Genomic DNA, 18,982 nt, shown 5'->3' on the forward strand with positions numbered 1-18,982 from the left:
AGACAGTCCCTACCCAACAGTGGGCTCACAGTCTAAGACCTGAAGATAATCAGGTCTTACATGTGGCTCACTGTCTAAGTAGGAGGGGGAACTGGTAGCGAATTCCCGTTTGGCAGTAGAGGAAACTGAGGCCCAGAGAAGTTAAGGGATTTGTCCAAGGTCATCCAGTAAGTAAGTGGTGGAGCTGGACTAGTTTTTGGCATGAAGAGGTGGGAATGTGTGACTGAGTTCTAAGAGGGTTTTCAACTTTGTCCTTCTCTCTCTGTTACAAGCATCCTATTACTACAAGTACAAGCAGCAGTTCATTTTCCCAGGTAAGTTGTTTCCTCTTTGATAACAAAGTCCCTTCCCGATCAATCCTTCCACAGAGTAATTTCCTTTGGATGATGGTATACGCTCTCAAACAGAATTTCCCCTTAGCCGCTTTAAAAATCCATTATCCAAGTCAGTGCCTTCTATGAATAGTCGAGGCGCCCAGAGAAAAGTTGGCTAGGAAAGGAAAAAAAAGACAAAAGGGATTCATTCATTCATTCAATCGTATTTATTGAGCGCTTCCTGAGTGCAGAGCACTGTACTAAGCGCTTGGGATGCTGATTGGCTCTCCCAGTGGAACGGACGGTTTTGATTTTCCATCCCAACGAGCCAGTCATCTAAGGAAGGGGAGGGTGGTAGTTGTTATCCCAGGGAAAAATAATAATAATGATAATAATAATGGTATTTGTTAAGCACTTACTATGTGCCAGGAACTGTACTTAGCACTGGAGGGGATCCAAGCAAAACGGGTTGGACACAGTCCCTGTCCCATGTGGGGCTCACAGTCTTAAATCCCCATTTTCCAGATGAGGGAACTGAGGCCCAGAGAAGTGAAATGACTTGCCCCAGGCCACACAGCAGACAAGTGGCAGAACCGGGATTAGAACCCATGACCTCCTACTCATTCATTCACTCATTCAATCATATTTATTGAGCGCTTACTGTGTGCATAGCACTGTACTAAGCGTTTGGGAAGTACACGTTGGCAACATATAGAGATGGTCTCTACCCAATAGTGGGCTCACGGTCTAGAAGGGGGAAACAGACAATAAAACAAAACATATTAACAAAATAAAATAAATAGACTAGTAAATATGTACAAGGAAAATAAATAGAGTAATAAATCTGTACAAGTATATATACAGGTGCTGTGGGGAGGGGAAGGAGGCAGGGCTCTCTCCACTAATTTTAATGTATGTTTATCTCCCCCTCTATACAATATACTCTTTGTGGGGAGGAATTGTGCATTCCAACTCTATTGTATTGAACTGTTGCCAAGCATTCAATAAATACAAGTCAGTGACTGATACAAGATAGTCAGTGGTGTGTATTGAGTGCTTACTGTGTGCAGAGCACTGTACTAAGAGCTTGGGAGAGCAGGAACACAGAAAAGGTACTGTCCCTATGCTCTTCCCATCTCAGTTCCTCCTCCTCCCCATTTCTCCCTGTTGCCTTGCGTCTTAATAATAATAATAATTGTGGTATTTATTAAGTGCTTACTATAAGCCAGGCACTGTACTAAATGCTGGTAAAAATGTCAACAAATCAGGTTGGACACAGTTCCTATCCCATACAGGGCTCACCGCCTTAGTCCCCATTTTCCAGATGAGGGAACTGAGGCCCAGAGAAGTGAAGTAACTTGCCCAAGATCCCAGAGCAGACAAGTGGTGGAGCCGGGATTAGAACCCAGATCCTTCTGATTCCCGGGCCCAGCCCCTATCCACTAGGACGCACTGCTTCTCTTGTTTCTGACGTCATGTCCGTGTCTGAGGCGCTGATGAGCTAAGTCATCGTGGGAAGGGGAGAGAGGCAGTTGTTGGCCCCGGGTATACCGTTGACGGTATCTATTGAGCGCTAACTGTGTGTAGAGCGCTGTACTAAGCATCAGACTAAGCGCTTGGGAGAGTAGAAACAGAGACAAGTGATCACTCATCTGCTTCTCCCATCTCCCACTGTTGGGCAGGGACCGTCTCTATATTTTGCCAACTTGTACTTCCCAATCGCTTAGTACAGTGCTCTGCACCCAGTGAGCGCTCAATAAATACAATTGAATGAATGAATGAATCGAGATCGTTCGTTTGTCTCCCAGCCACTTGCCGTGGCGCTTCCCCTTCCCATTTCTCCCCGTTGACTTGTTTCTATTTCCGGGTCTCTTTTTCCAGACATCGTGCCTGTGCCTGAGACCCCAAACAGAGCCCCCCAAGTGATCCTCCACCCCGTGAACTCAAATCCGATGTAAGTGGGACTCACTCTCTTTCGTTTTTCTTGTTCAACGATATTTCTTAACTGTTCCCTAGGCGTCTAACGCTGTACTAAGAATAATACTAATAATGATGATGGCGTTTATTAAGCACTTACTATGTGCAAAGCACTGTTCTGAGCTCTGGGGCAGATACAAGGTGATCAGATTGTCCCATGTGGGGCTCACAATCTTCATCCCCATTTTCCAGATGAGGTAACTGAGGCCCAGAGAAGTGAAGTGACTTGCCCAAAGTCACAAGTTGTTGCCAACTTGTACTTCCCAAGCGCTTAGTACAGAGTCTGTACACAGTAAGTGCTCAATAAATATGATTGAATGAATGAATGACTTACTATGTCTCATAAACTGTTCTAAGCATTGGGGATAATAATAATAATAATAATTTTGATATTTGCTAAGCGCTTACTACTGGTCTGAGTGCTGGGGAGGATACAAGGTGATCGGGTTGTCCCATGTGGGGCTCACAGCCTTCATCCCCATTTCACAGATGAGGTAACTGAGGCACAGAGAAGTTAAGTGACATGCCCAAAGTCACGCAGCTGACAAGCGGCGGAGCCGGATGATACAGGTTAATTAGGTTGGACATCGTCCCTGTCCCGCATGAGGCTCACAGTCTAAGTAGGTGGAGGGAACAGGAGAACCGAGGCACAGAGCAGTTAAGCGACTTTCTGTGAGCCTACTGTTGGGTAGGGACTGTCTCTATATGTTGCCAACTTGTACTTCCCAAGCGCTTAGTACAGTGCTCTGCACACAGTAAGCGCTCAATAAATACGATTGATTGATTGATTGATTGATTGACTTTCCCAAAGTCACACGGCAGAGCCGGGGTTTAGAACCCAGGTCCTCTGACTCTTAGGCCCAGACTCTGCCCACTAGGCTTATTTGCCTCCTCTGTGTCCCCAGCTTTGTTAGTAATAACTGTGGTATTTAATAATAATGATGACATTTGTTAAGCACTTACTATGTGCAAAGCACTGTTCTAAGTGCTGGGGGGGATACAAGGTGATCAGGTTGTCCCACGTGGGGCGCACGGTCTTAATCTCCATTTTACAGATGAGGTAACTGAGGCCCAGAGAAGTGAAGTGACTTGCCCAAGGTCACACAGCTGACAATTGGTGGTCGGGATTTGAACCCATGACCTCTGACCTCAGAGCACTGTACTAAGCGCTTGGGAAGTGCAAGTCGGCAACATATAGAGACGGTCCCTACCCAACAACGGGTTCACAGTCTAGAAGGGGGAGGCAGACAACAAAACAAAACACGCTTGCAGGCATGGATCTGATCGCCCATGTTACCCCAACACGCATGCGTGGATCAGATCATCTGAGTTATCTCCACATGCATGCAAGGATCACATCATCTCCCTTAATTCCAGACCAATGGAAAGCAGGATTTCTGAGCCTTCTCTCCCTTGGCCAAGCTAAAATAATAATAATAATAATAACAATAATAAATTATAAACAGACTTGAGTCTCAGAACAATCAATCAGTCAGCCAGTGATGTTTATTGAGCATTTATCGTGCACAGAACAACATACTAAGCACTTGGGAGAACGAAACACAACAGGAGTTAGTAGGCTCGCTCCTTGCCCTCAATTGACATAAATTACCGATCAATTAATCAATCCACGGTATTTATTGAGCACTGTGGAACAGTGCTTTGTACATAGTAAGCGCATAACAAATGCCATCATTATTATTATTATTGTTACCATATGCAGAGCGCTGTACTAAGCGCTTGGGAGAGTACAATATAACAAAGTTGGTAGACATGTTCCCTGCCCACAAAAAGTTTATGTTTTCGAGGCTGGGAACAGACATTCACTCAGTCGTATTTATTGACCTTATATCTACCCTAGCGCTTAGAATGGTGCTTGGCACCTACTAAGCGCTCAACAAATACCATAATTATTATTCTTATTCTTATTATTGAGTGCTCACTGTGTGTAAAGTGCTATACTAGACATTCATATTAATGATTAAATGACGGATACGGACATAAGTGAAGCAGCCTGGCCTAGTGGATGGAACCCGGGCTAGGGAATCAGAAAGATCTGGGTTCTAATCCTGCTCTGCCACTTGCCTGATGTGTGACAATGGGTAAGTCAGTTCACTTCTCTGGGCCTCAGTGACCTCATCTGTAAAATGGAGGTTGAGACTGTGAGCCCCATATGGGACAGGGACTGTGCCCAATCTGATTTGCTTGTATCCACCCCAGTGCTTAGTACAGTTCCTGGCACATAGTAAGTGCTTAACAAATACCATTATTATTATCATTTTAAGTGCTGGGAGCTGGGGATAATAATAATAATAATAATGGCATTTATTAAGCGCTTACTATGTGCAAAGCACTGTTCTAAGTACTGGGGAGGTTACAAGGTGATCAGGTTGGCCCACGGGGGGCTCACAGTCTTAATCCCCATTTTACAGATGAGGTAACTGAGGCCCAGAGAAGTGAAGTGACTTGCCCAAAATCACACAGCTGACAATTGGTGGAGTGGGATTTGAACCCATGACCTCTGACTCCAAAACCTGTGTTCTTTCCACTGAGCCAGGATGGGGGTTCAATAGGGTCAAATGCAAGGACGCTTGGGCCAATAAGGAATTCCAGGTCGTTTGAACCTGGAATACTTCTGGGGAGGGGGCGGAGGGGGTCTTAGTGTTCCCAGGAAGCAGGGAATCTGGATGGGTGTCAGAGCGTTTGAGGCCAGGGAAGAGGAGATAGAGAAGCGTCCAGAAACCATGGTGAAATCCTGCTCAAGAACCACATTGCGCACTCTATTTTCCTTGAACGGCCCAAAGTTGCCATTCAGTCAATCAAGGGTACTTATTGAGTGCTTACCACGTGCAGGGCACTGTACTAAGCGCTTGGGAGAAGTGCCAGTTGGGCCTATACAGTCCGACAGCCACGGGGGAAAGGCCATAGATCTGACCACTGATTCTTTCTTCTCGTGTTTTATTTCGCAGGCTGGAAGCCAGTCCGTTGCTTCAGATCGAAGTGGCGCCGTCCTCCGAGGTGAGGACCCCCTCCCCGCCGCCCCCCAAATAGGGGTCCCCCCCATTCCACCCCTGCGATGAAGAATCCCATCTGGGAAGTCATTAAGACGCGTTTGGCCGTTCTCAGCGTTGTGCTTAATGGGCTGCGGCACTGTGGACGTCTGCGAGGGGCAGGGAGCGGAGAATTTGGCAGGAAATTCGCATTCCTCGCTGAAAAGTCATCTGGGGCTGGAGGGAGAGGGGGGTGACCCTCTCCTCGCCCCCGCTGAGAATGTGGGGGCCCGAGGAGGGTCAGACCGGACCCCAGGCAGACAAAGAGCTGTGCGTTTGATGGCGTGGAGTGACGGTGGAGAAGAGATGTGTGGGGAACTCTTCTATTTCCCGGGATCCTTGTTTTCTAGCTGCAAATCCCTGGGAAGCCCAAAGAAAATATTTTCTATGCCCCCTTTGCATATTGTCTCCCGGTAACTCTCATAGCGGGACGTTTTCCGTACCTCTTTTTAATGGTGTTCGTTAAGCGCTTACTACGTGCCAGGCATTGTACTGAGCGTCGGGGTCGACACAAGTTAGCTGGTTTGCGACTCGGAGAGTGGAACTCTTTCCGGACCTTTTTTCAATGGTATTCGTTAAGTGCTTACTATGTGCCAGGCACTGTACAGAGCTCAGGCTTGGGAGAAGCAGCGTGGCTCAGTGGAAAGAGACTGGGCTTGGGAGTCAGAGGTCATGGGTTCTAAGTGGGAGTCACTTAACTTCTCTGTGCCTCAGTTCCCTCATCTGTAAAATGGGGATCAAGACTGTGAGCCCCCAGTGGGACAACCTGATCACCTCGTAACCTCCCCTGCGCTTAGAACAGTGCTTTGCACATGGTAAGCGCTTAATAAATGTCGTTATTATTACTGTTATGTAACCATAGTTACATGGTGAGCCCACTCTTGGGTAGGGACTGTCTCTATATGTTGCCAATTTGTACTTCCCAAGTGCTTAGTACAGTGCTGTGCACACAGTAAGCGCTCAATAGATACGATTGATGATGATGGTACATAGTAAACACTTAACAAATACCATATTATTCTCTTGACTGTAAGCTCAATGTGGACAGGGAATGTGTCTGTTTATTGTTGTATTGTACTCTCCCAAGAGCTCAGTACAGTCACAGTAATAACACTCAATAAACACGACTGAAGGAATGAACGAGGGGATCGCTGTAGTCTGGTCAGTGCCATGCGTCAGAGGTCGGGGGGCCGCCCATCTCGGGCCGGAGGTGGACTATGGAAGCAGTGTGGCTCAGTAGGAAAGAGCCCGGGCTTTGGAGTCAGAGGTCATGGGTTCAAATCCCGGCTCCGCCAATTGTCAGCTGTGTGACTTTGGGCAAGTCACTTCACTTCTCTGTGCCGCAGTTACCTCATCTGTAAAATGGGGACTGAGACTGTGAGCCCCATGAGGGACAACCTGATAATCCTGTAGCCTCCCCAGCACTTAGAACAGTGCTTTGAACATAGTAAGCGCTTAATAAATGCCATTATTATTATAATTATAATTAAACCTGAGCCACGGATAGAAAAAGGCCACGACTATCCTGGCCCATTTTGAAATAGCCACAAGTCCTAGCCTCCTCCCTCTCCCGGTCATTCATTCATTCATTCATTCATTCATTCGTATTTATTGAGCGCTTACAGTGTGCAGAGCACCGTACTAAGCGCTTGGGAAGGACACGTCTGCAACATATCAAGACGGTCCCTACCTAACAACGGGCTCACAGTCTAGAAGGGGGAGACAGACCACAAAACAAAACATGGAGACAGGTGTCAAAATCGTCAGAAGAAATAGAATTAAAGCTAGATGCACATCATTAACAAAATGAATAGGTCGATTGCATCCGGGACGATCGGATGGAATTTAAAAAAGAAAACAATCATTCTGTCTCACTTTTAAAAGAACCGTTGCCACCTGCCTGCTCTGTAAGAAAATCACCGACCGGGTCCCGTCAGAGAGGTAGGGAAGCACCACGGTCTAGTGGAAAGAGCACAGGCCTCGGAACCGGAGGAAGCAGCGTGGCTCAGTGGAAAGAGCCCGGGCTTTGGAGTCAGAGGTCGTGGGTTCAAATCTCGGCTCCTCCAATTGTCCGCTGTGTGACTTTGGGCAAGTCACTTCACTTCTCTGTGCCTCAGTTACCTCATCTGTAAGGTGGGGATTAAGACTGTGAGCCCCCCGTGGGGCAACCTGATCACCTTGTAACCTCCGCAGTGCTTTGCACATAGTAAGCGCTTAATAAATGTCATGATTATTATTATTATTTCGGAGCGATTGACTGAACGATCCCCTCTCCCCGACCTAGAACGAAGAGGGGAACGAGGAGGCCGTGGAGTCGGAGGACGACTTCGAGGAGATGAACCTGTCCCTCCTGTCAGCCCGGAGCTTCCCCCGGAAGGCCAGCCAGACGAGCATCTTCCTCCAGGAGTGGGACATCCCCTTCGAGCAGCTGGAGGTGGGCGAGCTGATCGGCAAGGGTCGCTTCGGCCAGGTCTTCCACGGCCGCTGGCACGGCGAGGTGGCCATCCGGCTCATCGACATCGAGCGGGACAACGAGGACCAGCTCAAGGCCTTCAAGAGGGAGGTCATGGCCTACCGGCAGACGCGCCACGAAAACGTGGTCCTCTTCATGGGGGCCTGCATGAGCCCCCCGCACCTGGCCATCATCACCAGGTGAGAGCCCCTCGCCACCCTCTCCCCTCGCCTGGCGCTCCTGGATGGGCAGTAATAATAATAATAATAATAATAATAATAATGATAATGTTGCTATTTGTTAAGCGCTTACTATGTGCCAAGCACTGTCCTAAGCGCTGGGGTGGATACGAGGTAATCAGGTTGTCAATCAATCAATCAATCGTATTTATTGAGCGCTTACTATGTGCAGAGCACTGTCCTAAGCGCTTGGGAAGTACAAATTGGCAACACATAGAGACAGTCCCTACCCAACAGTGGGCTCACAGTCTAAAAGAGCTACCATGAGGTAGCTCCCCACTCCTGAAACACATCATCTACAGTACCTACAAGGAATAAACTCCTTTACATCTGTCTCCTTCCAAACCCTCAACTTAATCATGTTTGAGGTTACTGCTTGAAGCTTCATCTTTGAAACATGGAAAAACTTTCTTGAAGCGGAGAAAGCAGGCTTACTTGGGGCTCACAGTCTTCATCCCCATTTTCCAGATGAGGCCCAGAGAAGTTAAGTGACTGCCCAAAGTCACACAGCTGACAAGTGGCGGGGCCGAGATTTGAACCCATGACCTCTCACTCCAAAGCCCGGGCTCTTTCCACTGAGACATGCCGCTTCCCAGTAATAAGAAGAAGCAGAACGGTGGTATTTGTGAAGCGGTTGCTGTGTGCCAAGCACTGTTCTAAGCACTGGGGGAGAGACAGCAGTCCCTGTCATTCATTCATTCAGTCGGATTTATTGAGTGCTTACTAAGTGCAGAGCACTGTACTAAGCGCTTGGAAAGTACATATCAGCACCAGAGACAATCCCTACCCAACAACGGGCTCAATAGCATCAAAATAGATCAGTAGAATTATAGATATATACACAATTATAGATATATACATATATAAACAAAACAAGTAGACAGGCATCAATAGCATCAAAATAGATAAATAGAACTATAGATATATACACGATTATAGATATATACATATATAAACAAAACAAGTAAATAGGCATCAATAGCATCAAAATAGATAAATAGAATTATGGATGTATGCACAATTATAGATATATACGTATGTAAACAAAACAAGTAGACAGGCATCAAAAGCATCAAAATAGATAAATAGAATTATAGCTATATATACACAATTATAGATATATACATATATAAACAAAACAAGTAGACAGGCATTAATAGTGTCAAAATAGATAAATAGAATTATAGATATGTACACAATTATACATATATATGTATATAAACCAAACAAGTAGACACGCATCAATAGCATCAAAGTAGATAAATAGAATTATAGATATATACACAATTATAGATATATACGTATATAAACAAAACAAGTAGACAGGCATCATAGCATCAAAATAGATAAATAGAACTATAGATATATACACAATTATAGATATATACATATATAAACAAAACAAGTAGCTAGGCATCAATAGCGTCAAAATAGGTAAATAGAATATAGATATATACACAATTATAGATATATACGTATATAAACAAAACAAGTAGACAGGCATCAATAGCGTCAAAATAGATAAGTAGAATTATAGATATATACACAATTATAGATATATATGTATATAAACAAAACAAGTAGACAGGCATCAATAACATCAAAATAGATAAATAGAATTATAGACATATACACCATTATAGATATATACACATATAAACAAAGAAGTAGACTGGCATCAATAGTGTCAAAATAGATAAATACAGCGTGGCTCAGTGGAAAGAGCCCAGGCTTTGGAGTCAGAGGTCATGGGTTCAAATCCCGACTCCGCCAATTGTCAGCTGTGTGACCTTGGGGAAGTCACTTAGCTTCTCTGTGCACCAATTACCTCATCTGTAAAACGGGGATTAAGACCGTGAGCCCCACGTGGGACAACCTGATTACTTTGTTCCCTCCCCAGCGCTTAGAACAGTGCTTTGCACATAGTAAGCGCTTAATAAATGCCATCATTAGAATTATAGATATATCCACAATTATAGATATATACATATATATACGCTCGAGCCCATATGGGGCTTGCGGTCTTAATCGAGAAGTGGCGTGGCTTAAGGGCTAGAGCCCGGGCCTAGGAGGTGGAAGGACCTGAGTTCTAATCCTGGCTCCTCTGTGTATCTGCTTTGTGTGATCTTGGACAAGTCACTTCACTTCTGTAGGCCTCAGTGACTTCATCTGGAACGGCGTTTGAGACTGTGAGCCCCACGTGGGATAGGGACCGTGTCCAACCTGATTGGCTTGTATCCACCCCAGCGCTTAGTACAGCGCCTGAAGCAGCATGGTTTAGTGGACAGAGCACATGCTTGGGAGTCAGAAGGACCTGAGTTCTAATCCTGCCACGTGTCTGTTTGTGACCTTGGACAAGTCACTTCACCTCTCTGGGCCTCAGTTACCTTATCTGTAAAAAGGGAATTAAGAGTGTGGAACCCACCTGGGACAGGGACTATGTCCAACCCGATTTGCTTGTATCCACCTCAGCGCTTAGTACAGTGCCTGGCACATAGTAAGCGTTTAACAAATACCATAATTGCTGTCGTTATTATTATTCTCTGGGCCTCAGTAACCTTTTCTCTAAAATGGGGATTAAAAGTGTGAGCCCCTTGTGGGACAGGGACTGCATCCAACCTGATTAACTTGTATCTACTCCAGCCCTTAGAACAGTGCTTGGCAGACAGTAAGCACTTAATAAGTACCGTCATTATTATCCATCTGCGCTTAGTACAGTGCTCTGCACACAGTAAGCGCTCAATAAATACGATTGATGATGATGATCAATCTCCATTTTACAGATGAGGTCACTGAGGTACAGAGAATTCATTCAGTCAGTCATATTTATTGAGCACTTACTGTGTGGAGAGCACTGTTTTAAGTGCTTGGGAGAGTACGGTACAACAATAAAGAGACACATTCTATTCCTACAGTGAGTGAGTGAAGTGACTTGTCCAAGGTCACACAGCAGACATGTGGCAGAGGTGGGATTAGAACCCACATCCTCTGACCCCCAGGCCTGGATATTTTCCATTAGGTCATGCTACTGAGTGAGCCTTGATCCCTTCTAGACCTTGAGCCTGTTGTGGGCAGGGATTGTTTCTATTTGTTGCTCAATTGTACTTTCCAAGCGCTTAGTACATTGCTCTGCACCCAGTGAGTGCTCAATAAATACTTTTGAATGAATGCATGAATGAAGTTCTAAGGAAATTTAAACTTCCTTTAGACTGCGAGCTCATTGTGAGCAGGGAATGTGGCTATTGTATTGTTCTATTGTCTTCTCCCAAGCGCTTAATACAGTGTTCTGAGCATGGGAAGCGCTCAATAAATACGACTGACTGTCTGTGGAGCCGGGTCTAGGGGCAAAAGGGACACTGATTTCTGTGCGGAAGGACGCTAAATAATAATTCGGGTATTTGGTGAGTACTTACTATGAGTCGAACATTGCGTAAGCAGTGTGGTCTAGTGGCTGGAGCCCGGGCCTGGGACCTGGGTTCTAATCCTGACTCCTCCACTCGTCTGTTGTGGGACCTGGGGCATGTCACTTCATCATCATCATCAATCGTATTTATTGAGCGCTAACTGTGTGCAGAGCACTGTACTAAGCGCTTGGGAAGTCCAAGTTGGCAACATCTAGAGACAGTCCCTACCCAACAGTGGGCTCACAGCCTAAAAAGGGGAGACAGAGAACAAAACTAAACATACGAACAAACTAAAATAGAATAGATATGTACAAGTAAAATACATAAATAAATAAATAGAGTAATAAATATGTACAAACATATATACATATATACAGGTAATCAATCAATCAATCAATCGTATTTATTGAGCGCTTACTGTGTGCAGAGCACTGGACTAAGCGCTTGGGAAGTCCAAGTTGGCAACATCTAGAGACAGTCCCTACCCAACAGTGGGCTCACAGTCTGAAAGGGGGAGACGGAGAACAAAACCAAACATACTAACAAAATAAAATAAATAGATATGTACAAGTAAAATAAATAAATAAATGAATAGAGTAATAAATATGTACAAACATATGTACATATATACAGGTGCTGTGGGGGTGTCACTTCTGTGTCACTCTGTGTGTGGCTCCCCTGTAAAATGCGGATTAAAATCCTTAAAATTAAAATCCTTGAAAGTAAAATCCTTCCCTTCCCCACAGCACCTGTATATATGTATATATGTTTGTACATATTTATTACTGTATTTATTTATTTATTTATTTTACTCGTACATATCTATTCTATTTATTTTATTTTGTCAGTATGTTTGGTTTTGTTCTCTGTCTTCCCCTTTTAGACTGTGAGCCCACTGTTGGGTAGGGACCGTCTCTATATGTTGCCAGTTTGTACTTCCCAAGAGCTTAGTACAGTGCTCTGCACATAGTAAGTGCTCAATAAATACGATTGATGATGATTGATGACTAAGACTGTGAGCCCAGTGTGTTTTGAGAGAACAGGCCGGCCAAGAATCAGCCACACTAGAACATTTTTCGGACACGGGGTGATTTTCCAAGGGAACATCAAACTAGATAATTCCCTGGCAAATAGTATATGAATGCACAGTGATACGTTCAAGCCAATTACTTGGTAATTACTATTAGAATGAACGAGTAATTCTCAGATCAGTTCGCGGGAATTGCGGAGTTGGGGCTCTCTAGGGAGGATTTTGGATTAAAAGAGAGAGAATAATCAGGTAGGTGTTCCCCTGACATTTCCCCCTCGTTCCTGTGAAATGAAAAGAGGTCTAGAATTACCCCGCTATCGTGTAAATGGAGTAATTACAGTGTGGTGACGGAAACTCGGGCTCCAGCAAAACAAGAGTGCTGGCCGTGACTTTATCGGAGCGGAATCTGGAGTCCGGCGGAAATAGGATTCGCCTCAGACTTGTCCGTCCCGTCTCTCGGTGGAGTTGGCTTTGACGGCGAGCTCTGTGATCGATACCTATTAGCCGCTAATGCGACTGTCCGTCTTCTTTGAGTCCAAGACACCTAGGAAGGAATTGGGTCACCCAATGTTGGTCCCGGGCTGAATCCCATTCCAAAGTCACGGAATACGGGTGGAGAAACCGCGGCCCAAGGTAAAGCGAGCAGGCCTACGTCTAATTTTGTCTTTGGAATCGTTCCTTATCGCATCGCGATGGCTTTTTTTTTGTAATGGTATTTAAGAGCTTACTCTGTACCATGCGTTCACTCATTCAGTTGTATTTATTGAGCGCTTGCGGTGTGCAGAGCGCTGTACTAGGCGCTGGGGTAGATACGAGCTAAACGTATCGTTAGACTGTGAGCCCACTGTTGGGTAGGGACTGTCTCTATATGTTGCCAATTTGTACTTCCCAAGCGCTTAGTACAGCGCTCTGCACACAGTAAGCGCTCAATAAATACGATTGATGGTGATGATGACACTTGTCCCTGTCCCATGTGGGACTCGTAGTCGTCATCCCCATTTTACAGATGAGAGGACTGGGGCCCAGAGAAGGGAAGCGATTTGCCCAAGGTCACACAGCAGACGAATGGCGGAGCCGGGATTAGAAGCTCACCGTGGGCAGGGAACGTGTCTACGAACTCTGTTTTATTGAACTCTCCTAAGCGCTTAGTACGGTCCTCTGCACACAGTAAGCGCCCAATAAATACCATTGATTGATTGACTGACTAGGTGCCCTGACTTCAGCATAGGGACAGCATATTTCCGAGGAGCCAGTGACAAGATTAGCTCTGGTTTGACCATACTAATAATTATGATATTTAAGCGCTTACTACATGCTAACCACTGTGGTAGATACAAGACAGTTAGATCAGATGCAGTCCCTGTCCCACATGGGGCTTACAGTTGGGAGTTAAAAGGAGAACAGTTATTAAATCCCCATTTTACAGAAGGGGAAACTGAGGCATCGAGAAGTAGCATGGCCTAGTGAGAAGCAGTGTGGCCTGGTTGTCAGAAGGACCTGGCTTCTAATCCCGGCCCCGCCACTCGTCTGCATTGTTGACCTTGAGCAAGTCATTTGACTTCTCTGTGCCTCAGTTCCCTCATCTGTACAATGGGGATTAATAACAATGATGATAGCATTTGTTAAGCACTTACTATGTGCAAAGCACTGTTCTAAGCACTGGGGAGGTTACAAGGTGATCAGGTGATCTTTTAGACTGTGAGCCCACTGTTGGGTAGGGACTGTCTCTATATGTTGCCAACTTGTACTTCCCAAGCGCTTAGTACAGTGCTCTGCACACAGTAAGCGCTCAATAAATATGATTGATGATAAATACGATTAATGAGGTTGTCCCACGGGGGGCTCACAGTCTTAATCTCCATTATACAGATGAGGTCACTGAGGCACAGAGAAGTTAAGTGACTTGCCCAAAGTCGCACAGCTGATAATTGGCAGAGCGGGGATTTGAACCCATGACCTCTGACTCCAAAGCCCGGGCTCTTTCCACTGAGCCACACTCCTCCTCGATTAAGACCGTGAGCCTCAGGTGGTACATGGACTGTGTCCAACCTGATTATCTCATATTCATTCATTCATTCAATCGTATTTATTGAGCGCTTACTATGTGCAGAGCACTGTACTAAATGCTTGGGAAGTACAAGTTGGCAACATATAGAGACGGTCCCTACCCAACAGTGGGTTTACAGTCTAGTAGAAGTCTCTATCCCAGCGCTTAACATGGTGCCTAGTAAGCGCTTATCAAATATCATTTTTAATAAAAGCTAGGTGACTGGCCCCAGGTCACTAAACTGGAAAGCGGCGGAGCCAGGATTAGAACCCAGGTCTCAGTAACCCCAGGCCTGGGCTCTTTCCACCAGGCCAAGCTGGTCAACTAATGTGTTTCCTCAGGAAAGACACTGTTCAGAGCAGATTTCAGTGAGATAAATTCCCCCCAAACTGAGAAGCGAGCAAGTCACTTCACTTCTCTGGGCCTCAGTTACCTTATCTGTAAAATGGGGACAAAGACTGTGAGCCCCCCGTGGGACAACCTGATCACCTTGTAACCTCCCCAGCGCTTAGAACGGTGCTTTGCAATTAGTAAGCACGTAATAAATGCCACTATTATTATTATTATTATTAATGGGAGAGGGAGAGGCAAAGCCCATTAATAATAATAATGATAATAATAATAATAATTGTGGCATTTGTTAAGCGCTTACTATGTTCCAGGCACTGGACAGCGTGCCTTAGTGGAAAGAGCCCGGGCTTGGGAGTCTGAGGTCATGGGTTCTAATGCCGCCTCCGCCTCTTGTCAGCTGTGTGACTTTGGGCAAGTGACTTCACTTCTCTGGGCCTCAGTTACCTCATCTGGAAAATGGGGATTAACACTGCGAGCCCTTCGTGGGACAATCTAATTACCTTGTATCTACCCCAGCGCTTAGAACAGTGCTTGGTACATAGTAAGCGCTTAACAAATACCAGCATTATTATTATTATTATTATTACAAGCAAATCACATTGGAAACAATCCCTGTCTCACATGGGGCTCATGGTCATTCATTCATTCATTCATTCATCCAATCGTATTTATTGAGCGCTTACTGTGTGTGGAGCACTGTACCAAGCACTTGGGAAGTACAAGGTGGCAACATATTCGTTCATTCATTCAATCGTATTTATTGAGCGCTTACTGTGTGCAGAGCACTGTACTAAACGCTTGGGAAGTACAAGTTGCCAACATATAGAGACGGTCCCTACCCAACAGCGGGCTCACAGGCTAGAAGGGGGAGACAGACAACAAAACAAAACATATTAACAAAATAAAATAAATAGAATAGTAAATATGGACAAGTGAAATAAATAGAGTAATAAATCTGTACAAACATATATACAGGTGCTGTGGGGAGGGGAAGGAGGTAGGGTGGGGGGGATGGGAATGGGGAGAGGAAGGAGGGGGCTGAGTGTGGGAAGGCTTCCTGGAGGAGGTGAGCTCACAGTAGGGCTTTGAAGGGAGGAAGAGAGCTAGCTTGGCGGATGGGCAGAGGGAGGGCATTCCTGGCCAGGGGGAGGACATGGGCCGGGGGTCGACGGCGGGACGGGCGAGAATGAGGCACAGTGAGGAGGTGAGCGGTGGCAGAGAAGCAGAGGAGCGGTCTTCATCCCCATTTTCCAGATGAGGGACCTGAGGCCCAGAGAAGTGAAGTGACTTGCCTAAGGTCACACAGCTGACAAGTGACCTTAGAGAAGCAGCGTGGCTCAGTGGAAAGAGCCCGGGCTTGGGAGTCGGAGGTCGTGGGTCAAATCCCGGCTCCGCCACTTGTCAGCTGTGTGACTTTGGGCAAGTCACTTCACTTCTCTGGGCCTCAGTTCCCTCATCTGGAAAATGGGGATGAAGACAGTGAGCCCCCCGTGGGACAACCTGATCACCTTGTAACCTCCCCAGCGCTTAGAACAGTGCTTTGCACATAGTAAGCGCTTAATAAACGCCATCATTATTATTATTATCATTAAGTGACGGAGGCAGGATTAGAAGCCAGGCCCATCAGAGTTGGTGGGCACGGAACGTGCTCACAATTAGTTCACAGCCGAAAGAGCTTATAGAGAAGAAACTCTCATTACTATGGTCCATCAATCAGTCAATCAATCAATCGTATTTATTGAGCGCTTACTGTGTGCAGAGCACTGTACTAAGCGCTTGGGAAGTACAAGTTGGCAACATAATAAATGCCATTTTTTAAAAAAAGGAAATATACGTATATATGTTTGTACATGTTTATTACTCTATTTTACTCATCCATATTTATTCTATTTATTTTTCGTTAATATGTTTTGTCTTGTTGTCCGTCTCCGCCTTCTAGACTGTGAGCCCACTGTTGGGTAGGGACTGTCTCTATATGTTGCCAACTTGGACTTCCCAAGGGCTTAGTGCAGTGCTCTGCACACAGTAAGCGCTCAATAAATAGGATTGAATGAATGAATGAACGTATGGTCACTGGCACATAGTAATTGCTTAACAAGTACCATCCCCCCCGTCCCCCTCTCCATCCCCCCATCTTACCTCCTTCCCTTCCCCACAGCACCTGTATATATGTATATACGTTTGTACATATTTATTACTCTATTTATTTATTTATTTATTTATTTATTTTACTTGTACACATCTATTCTATTTATTTTATTTTGTTAGTATTTTGTTTGATTTTGTTCTCTGTCTCCCCCTTTTAGGCTGTGAGCCCACTGTTGGGTAGGGACTGTCTCTATATGTTGCCAATTTGTACTTCCCAAGCGCTTAGTACAGTGCTCTGCACATAGTAAGCACTCAATAAATACGATTGATGGTGATGATGATGATCATTATTCTTACCAAGTACACAATTCCTCTCATTGTTACCCTTTGACACACTCCAAGCAGGGACGTGCTCCGCTCTCCCGGGGGAACTGTGGGAGAAATAATGGAAATAGGGAAGCAGAGGAGAATTTTTGCGGGCCCTGGCTAACATTCCCCAAAGAAGGGATTAATCGGGAAGGCCAGTGTGGGCTGGCCGCCGAATGCCACTTTATTAGCCAGACCTCAATGAGGCAGTGAGGAGAAAAGGCGCCTTTCGCTCCCATTGTGTCCCTCCTCCGAAGGTGTTTTGTTGGCTGGGGGCGAACAGGGGTGGTTATAATTGTCCTGCAGCCCAAGGATCATCACCATCATCATCAATCATATTTGTTGAGCGCTTACTGTGTGCAGAGCACTGTACTAAGCGCTTGGGAACTACAAGTTGGCAACATAATAAATGCCATTTAAAAAAAAAAGGAAATATACGTATATATGTTTGTACGTGTTTATTACTCTATTTTACTTATCCTTATTTATTGTATTTATTTTTCGTTAATACGTTTTGTCTTGTTGTCCGTCTCCCCCTTCTAGACTGTGAGCCCACTGTTGGGTAGGGACTGTCTGTATATGTTGCCAACTTGGACTTCCCAAGCGCTTAGTACAGTGCTCTGCACACAGTAAGCGCTCAATAAATACGATTGATGATGATGATGATGATATTTATTTTATTTGTACGTATTTATTCTATTTATTTTATTTTGTTCATATCTTATGTTTTGTTCTCTGTCTCCCCCTTCTAGACTGTGAGCCCACTGTTGGGTAGGGACTGTCTCTATATATTGCCAACTTGTACTTCCCAAGCTCTTAGTGCAGTGCTCTGCACACAGTAAGCGCTCAATAAATAGGATTGAATGAATGAATGAACGTATGGTCACTGGCACATAGTAATCGCTTAACAAGTACCATCATTATTCTTACCAAGTACACAAGTCCTCTCATCATCATCATCATCAATCGTATTTATTGAGCGCTTACTATGTGCAGAGCACTGTACTAAGCGCTTGGGAAGTACAAATTGGCAACGTATAGAGACAGTCCCTACCCAACAGTGGGCTCACAGTCTCATTATTACCCTTTGACGCACTCCAAGCAGGGACATGCCCCCCTTTCCCGGGGAACTGTGGGAGAAAGAATGGAAACAGGGAAGCAGAGGAGAATTTTTGCGGGCCCTGGCTAACATTCCCCAAAGAAGGGATTAATCGGGAAGGCCAGTGTGGGCTGGCCGCCGAATGCCACTTTATTAGCCGGACCTTAATGAGGCAGTGAAGAGAGAAGCCGCCTTTCGCTCCCATTGTGTCCCTCCTCCGAAGGCGTTTTGTTGGCTGGGGGCGAACAGGGGTGGTTATAATTGTCCTGCAGCCCAAGGATCGTCATCATCATCGTCAATCGTATTTATTGAGCACTTACTGTGTGCAGAACACTGTACGAAGTGCTTGGGAAGTACAAGCTGGTAACGTATAGAGACAGTCCCTACCCAGCAGTGGGCTCACAGTCTAAAAAGGATCATCATCATCATCAATCGTATTTATTGAGCGCTTACTATGTGCAGAGCACTGTACTAAGTGCTTGGGAAGTACAAATTGGCAACATATAGAGACAGTCCCTACCCAACAGTGGGCTCACAGATGGCCCAAGAGGTCGGTCAATAAGGT

The 18,982-nt window shown here is 45.3% G+C and overlaps 1 protein-coding gene across 1 annotated transcript in view; it reads left to right on the forward strand.

The window, feature by feature from the left end:
• The window catches only part of KSR2 (kinase suppressor of ras 2), a 451,469-nt gene that overhangs the window by 353,511 nt on the left and 78,976 nt on the right, over window positions 1-18,982 (forward strand). Inside the window, exons 11-14 of the mRNA XM_038762755.1 lie at window positions 273-314; window positions 2,196-2,268; window positions 5,261-5,309; window positions 7,626-7,993. Of these exons, the coding sequence (XP_038618683.1) occupies window positions 273-314; window positions 2,196-2,268; window positions 5,261-5,309; window positions 7,626-7,993 (532 nt within the window). The remainder of the gene's footprint in view (window positions 1-272; window positions 315-2,195; window positions 2,269-5,260; window positions 5,310-7,625; window positions 7,994-18,982) is intronic.

This window comes from Tachyglossus aculeatus, chromosome 21 (assembly GCF_015852505.1).
Source record: "Tachyglossus aculeatus isolate mTacAcu1 chromosome 21, mTacAcu1.pri, whole genome shotgun sequence".
In the NCBI taxonomy this organism is placed as follows: Eukaryota; Metazoa; Chordata; class Mammalia; order Monotremata; family Tachyglossidae; genus Tachyglossus; species Tachyglossus aculeatus.